Source organism: Nicotiana tabacum, chromosome 2, assembly GCF_000715075.1.
Source record: "Nicotiana tabacum cultivar K326 chromosome 2, ASM71507v2, whole genome shotgun sequence".
NCBI classification, from domain to species: Eukaryota; Viridiplantae; Streptophyta; class Magnoliopsida; order Solanales; family Solanaceae; genus Nicotiana; species Nicotiana tabacum.
This window is the reverse complement of record NC_134081.1, coordinates 88,859,621-88,865,925: the sequence shown is the minus strand read 5'-3', so window position 1 is coordinate 88,865,925 and position 6,305 is coordinate 88,859,621. Positions and strand designations below refer to the sequence as shown.

Here is a 6,305-nt window from a genome sequence, read left to right as displayed (position 1 = left end):
TAAACAATGATGCCAATGCATTAAAAGTGGGGTCCACAAATTCTGCCATTAGTCGCAGGGGTATTTTTAGTCCTAGAAATAGTGTTGTGTGCATTTTTGACCAATAAGTGGACGGAGCGTAAAAGTCATTTATCAAACGATTGGGGTATTTTTAGCCCTTTTTCGTTTTAGTCAGCCTCTACATTTTTTCTGCTTTCCTCTGTAATGCTCTCTCAACTTGCCTTTTCTGCAGCCCACTGGGCCATTAAATTCATGAAAACCTCCCTTGTTTTCAACCTCTACGTCCCAAAATGATATAATAGAAACGCTGAACAAATTAAAGAGATTACTCTATTTATTACAGACATCAGATGTCTAGTTGATTTAATATTAACATGCTTGGGCATATTGACAGTTCCAAATGAGGGTTCGGGAGTTCTGATAGAATCCAAAGTAGCAGAATCGAAATTTATATAAGTGCAAATAACAAGTGTAGATTGAATTATATATACATTTTAGAACCACACTTAAACTCAGGATTTCCAGCGTCTAAATTCTGGATCCTCAGTTGCAATTTGGCGCAAATCAATTTACCTCATTATGCAATACGGTGAATGAATACGAAACATGAACTACTCGAAATACTAATGAACATCAAAACCGTGTGATGAGATCCAAAAACAATATAAAGTTCTAGAGATATATTACAGTTACAGTATCAAATATTGCTTGATCAAAACTAAGCTCTCCTTGGAATGTTAAACTGGATAATTTCTTTAGGACTTGACAATGCATGGCTTAGCAATTCTATAAATTGATCATTTTTCATTTGTTTTTGTTAGGATCGGGAACTCGGATAGTGCGAAATATAGCCAAACAACGGTATAATGGTAATAACAAAGACAATAAAAGTTGATAACAACGACAATTAAAGTAGATACAAATTTAACGTTATTCGGTCAAAGTGACCTACGTCCACAAGCGGAGAGGGGCAATTTACTATAACAATAAGAGTACAAAAGAGAGTACAAAATTAGAGTAAATACTCTAATTAATCCCAAATACCCTAAGGGAATAACCCCACAAGATCACTCCAAAGAAAGAGTTCACACAAGTGCTTCCCAACACTAACTCTCATACAAAACACTCTTAATAAAGGAAAAAAAAGGAAGAAACAAGAAATGAAGACTCAAGTCTTGTTGGTGTGTTTCCAAATGAGTAGAGAGTCCTCACTATATAGGAAGAGAAGAAAGAAATGTTTGGCCAACAATTGGCTACAACCTCTCAAAATACAAGGCCATTTATTTGGCCAACAAGGCCTTAAATAAAAGGCTCCAAATATGCCAACAAGGCTCACAAGTAAAAAGCCTAAAAATAAGGCCACCTTTTACAAATCTCCACCTTGGCCTAATTTTGGGTAATATAGTAAATTTGCTTCACCTTCTCCGCAAAAGCCCCAATGGGCATATGTCAAAATTTAATGCCATCAAAATCAGACAAGTTGTCTAATACCAAAACTGCAGTAAGGCCTATAACAATGGAGCCCAATAAAGTATACAACGAACCAGATCTGTGTGTTTTCATGATCACAAGAGCATCTTGAAAAACTTTTAAAACTCCACCTTCACTAGTGAATTTGCACCCAAGGGATTCTAAAGTGCCCAAAGATATGAGATTTTTCTTCAACTCAGGAATATATCTAACATCAGCGAGAGTTCTCACCAAATCATCGTGCATTCTGAACCGAATTGTATCTTTGCCAATAACGTTACAAGTAACATTGTTACCCAGTTGGACAACTCCACCTGCAACTGAATCATATGTAGAAAATAAGTCCCTGCTATGACACATATGATATGAACAACCGGAATCTAAAATTCACTCATTGTCTAATCTGAAACTAGTTTCAGTTGCTAAAAATATAGTTCCCTCAATCTCATCAGTTGCTACACTAGCTTCGGCGGTGTCAGTATTTTTGTGCTCATTTTTTCTTTCTTTATGCTTTTCTTTATTTTTCAGTTTATAGCATTTAGAGATATTGTGACCAGATAGATTTAATATCCTTATAAGAGATATTATCTTTTGCATAAAGTATAATATCTCTTATATGCTTAAAAGATGGGGGTAGAGAACAAAGCAGTAACACGGCTTGATCCTCATCTTTAATTTCAGCATCTATATTACTCAAATCCATAAAAATAGAATCAAAGGTGTCAAGATGAGAGAGAATAGAGGTACCTTCACCCATACGAATTGAATAAAGCTTCTGCTTCAGGTAAAGTTTATTTTTCACTGTTCTCTTCATATATAAGGTTTTTAATTTTTTTCATATGCTTTTAGCTGTGATTTCTATAGAAACTTCACTTAAAACCTTATTTGAGAGATTTAAAATGATACCTGCTTTTGCCCTTTTGTCTATGATTGCAAACTTCTCATCCGTCATTTTATCCGACTTCTCCTTTCCTTGTAACGCCAAGTCTAAGTCATCCTGAATTAGGATAGCTTCCATCTTTAATTGCCACATTCCGAAGTTTGCACTTCGATCAAATTTCTCAACATAGGTCTTTGTTAGAGTCATTTTGGCTATTGAAACTAACCCGGTTAGATCCGACTCTGATAATAATTTGTTAGGATCGGAAACCCGGGTAGTGCAGAATATAGCCAAACAACGGTATAATGGCAATAACAAAGACAATGGAAGTTGATAACAACGACAATTAAAGTAGATAAAGAAGACACAAATTTAACGTGGTTCAGTCAAAGTGACCTACGTCCACAAGCGGAGAGGGGCAATTTACTATAACAATAAGAGTACAAAAGATAATACAAAATTAGAGTAAATACTCTAATTAATCCCAAATACCCTAAGGGAATAACCTCACAAGATCACTCCAAAGAAAGAGTTCACACAAGTGCTTCCCAACACTAACTCTCACACAAAACACTCTTAATAAAGGAAGAAAGGAAGAAACAAGGAATGAAGACTCAAGTCTTGTTGGTGTGTTTCCAAATGATTAGAGAGTCCTTATTATATAGGAAGAGAAGAAAGAAATGCTTGGCCAACAATTGGCCACATTCTCTCAAAATATAAGGCCATTTATTTGGCCAACAAGGCCTTAAATAAAAGGCTCCAAATACGCCAACAAAGCTCACAAATAAAAAGCCTAAAAGTAAGGTCAACTTTTACATTTTTTTTTTAATCATATGAAAAGCGTTTGCTTTTTCTAGTATATGACAAATGCTGCAATGTTGACTTCCTAGGCCTACAGCCTACTGCTGTAAGTTTTCAATTTTGTTACCAAATTTTGGTTGTTGCAGGTATACAGAATAGCTCGGATATTTTCAGAAACAGAAAATTGCCTTTGGTTCCTTACTTTATAAACCTTGGAAATGCAACAAGACAATAAGAAAGCATATCTGTCTATCTTCATTAGTTCCTTTACGCTTTGAAACTTTGAAGTTGAAAATGAATCAAAATCTTGGACTTCGTTTTACTTCAAAACAACGCCATATATACAAAATACCACATTTTATGAATTAAATTTTAAGTTGCAGATTTTTTTTCTGGAAGTTGCGTCAAAGATAATGAAGAGCAGGGGACTACATTAAGCTGTTGATGGTTCCAACAAAGGCGAGTAAATTGGACCTTCTCAAAGCCCATAAATGCATGAAAACACCCCATGTCCACCTCTACATCGAAAAGAATAAAAATAATGTGTTAAAGAGATTCCTTAACGTGGTATATTATCGTGTATAATCAATATTTTATATACTGGCTAGAAAAAATAAACGGTGATTCCGGTCGGCTATTTGTGTAAATATCTCACTTGGAGACATCTGATTTTTGATTAATTAAGTAGTTAGTTACGGCATGCTTAGGATGTAGTAATTTATGTACCTTAGCTAGTTAGCTTGTCATGCATAACTGCATAAGGGTGAATTCAAAATATGGAATTACTCAGAAGTATGAACATCAAAACCATGTGATGAAATCCAAACACAATATAAGCTCTAAAAATATTTATATTAACTATTGCTTGATCAATGTACTGTGAAAAAATACTAGGTTACACTCGTTAACAGCGTATTGCAAACCTTCTCCTTAAAAGATATAGTGAACTTCTACTTTTTTTTATTTTTTATTTTGTCTAATATCGGTTTGAGACAAACTTAAAATGGAGCGACATAGTCAAGTGATGATTCACATGATCGGAGTTTTCTAGTTCTGTCAAATTTATATATGCCAGTAAAAAAAGTATAGTGAACTTCTTTTTATTTTATTTTTTATTCTGTCTAATATTGGTTTGAGACAAACTTAAATGGAGCGACATAGTCAAGTGATGATTCATAAGATCGGGCCAACTTGTTGCTGATTGAGACGTACTTATTGTTGTTGTTTTATTGCTTGATCAAAGTTTAAGTTTTCCTTGGTATGCTATATATGTATAATCTTTTTAAAATTTGACAATGCATACTTAGCAACCCTTTAAACTGAGTTTGTATTATATGCAAATTATATTTGCTTTTCTAGCATATGACTTAATGCTGCAACGTTGACTGCCTAGTACTGCTGTATGTTTTCAATTTTGTTACCAAATTTGGTTCATGCAGGTACTCAGAATAGGTCGGATAGTTTCAGAAACAGAACATCTCTTTAAAATGGAAAGTGCCCTGCAATTGGCATTTAATATCCCATCAACATTAGACACACATTGCCTTTGGTTCTTTTCTTTATAAACATCGGCAAAGCAACAGAGAAAATAAGAAGCAATCATCTGTCTACTCTTCATTAGCTCTTTAGTAGTACTTCCTTTTGACTTTGAAGGATGAGTCAAAATCTTGGATTTGGTTTTACTTCAAAACTCAAAGATCTGTTAAGAATGGTCTTCCTTAGATGTTTGCATTTCCTAAATGCAATAGAGTTATGGTTAAATGTTCGTTTGAACAAGGAAACGGAGCAAGAAATGATGAGCCTACAGAAAATGAATCAGCTTCTTACTAATGACCAACTCAACAAAATTGCTGAAGGCATCTCAGTTTTTCTTCCCGGGGTCCTAGAAAATGTACTTTCTAGTACTAAAACTAAATCCTACGAAGGATCTATTCAGCGAAAGCTCTTCGTTGGAAGTCTCGGATGTAATACTACATCCGAGACTTTGCATCGATTTTTCTCAGCCTATGGCGAAGTTGAAGAAGCTGTTGTCATTTTGGATAAATCTGGTGTAAGCAAAGAGTATGGCTTTGTCATTTTCAAGCATGTAAAGAGTGCACTAATGGCACTCAAGGAGCCATACAAGAGGATTAATGGAAAGACGACAATCACAAAGGTTGCTAATTCAGGAGCCAGAGACAGAAATGACGAGTCTTTACGTACAGTTTATGTGGCTAATGTGCCACATAACATGTTACCAGGTAGAGTGTTGGAATATTTTTCCTCTTATGGTGTAATAGAAAAGGGTCCTTTTGGTTTCAATAAAGAAACAGGAAAGTCAAGAGGTTACGCTATTTTTGTGTACAAAACACTAGAAGGGGCTAAAACAGCAATTTATGAACCTATCAAGTGGGTCGATGGACACCATTTAACGTGTGAAATGGCCATCGGGAGGACAAAGAAAAAACCCCGCGTTAGTCTTAACTCGGGGCCATTCAATTTAAATTGCCATTACCAGAATTCAAGATCAATGTTCGGTGGTGGTGGCTCGAGACCAGAGGTGTCACAAGTTGGAGTTCAGTATGCCCAGTTTCAAGGCAACAGGGACATATATGCACAGAATTGTCATTGTGGCCTAGTTTCTAATTGTAACATTCAGGTTCAGGGCTTATCACCAACAGTTATAGGTCGCAACCATATAGGCTCTGGGCTTTGTACTAAGTTGTCTCATGGCGATTACAGTCTTTGGTCCTCGGAATTTCCTAGGCATAATCCAGTATGGTTTTGATGTTTGATCTTCTTTGTCGCGATCAAGTTATCAAGGAGGAACATTCTCTTACAAGCCGGATTGTTTCTTCTAATTGCTATAGTTTGTGTTTTGCTCTCGCATTTTGCCAATAGATATGAATGAAGTAGGTTTATTTAATTAAAATGTACTAGCTAGGTAGTTTTCTTTTGGAATGCTGGGAAGAATCTTGATCAAGAAAACCTCTGCGATCAAGTACTCAAGTTTTAATTAGCATCTTATTAATCCATATTTTTAATTTTTTTTTATGGTACTAGTATTAGTCTCTTGATATATCCGGGGTATAAAGTTGCATCACCGAGTTCATCTGAACTCAGTACTTTCAACGCGGCACATTAATTTATGTGTAAAAATACACTAAAGTTGCAA

The 6,305-nt window shown here is 35.3% G+C and overlaps 2 protein-coding genes across 2 annotated transcripts; one reads left to right on the top strand and one right to left on the bottom strand.

Moving 5' to 3' along the window:
• Positions 1-943: 943 nt before the first annotated feature.
• On the bottom strand, positions 944-2,963 carry LOC107809328 (uncharacterized). The gene is made up of 2 exons (XM_075229173.1): positions 2,377-2,963; positions 944-1,790 (listed from the first exon to the last, which is right to left on the bottom strand). The coding sequence occupies exons 1-2, from the start codon at positions 2,555-2,557 to the stop codon at positions 1,450-1,452; spliced, it is 522 nt and encodes a 173-aa protein (XP_075085274.1). The 5' UTR covers positions 2,558-2,963; the 3' UTR covers positions 944-1,449.
• Positions 2,964-4,859: 1,896 nt separating this feature from the next.
• LOC107809334 (UBP1-associated protein 2C-like) lies at positions 4,860-5,918 on the top strand. Its single transcript, XM_016633940.1, has one exon. The coding sequence runs from the start codon at positions 4,860-4,862 to the stop codon at positions 5,916-5,918; it is 1,059 nt and encodes a 352-aa protein (XP_016489426.1).
• The last annotated feature ends 387 nt before the right edge of the window (positions 5,919-6,305 follow it).

Coding starts and splice junctions, on each gene's coding strand:
- LOC107809328 (XM_075229173.1), bottom strand. CDS start 2,557: ATGACTCTAACAAAGACCTATGTTGAGAAATTTGATCGAAGTGCAAAC. Junction 1,791..2,376: donor AGACAAAAGGGCAAAAGCAG/GTATCATTTTAA, acceptor CATATGATTCAG/TTGCAGGTGGAGTTGTCCAA.
- LOC107809334 (XM_016633940.1), top strand. CDS start 4,860: ATGGTCTTCCTTAGATGTTTGCATTTCCTAAATGCAATAGAGTTATGG.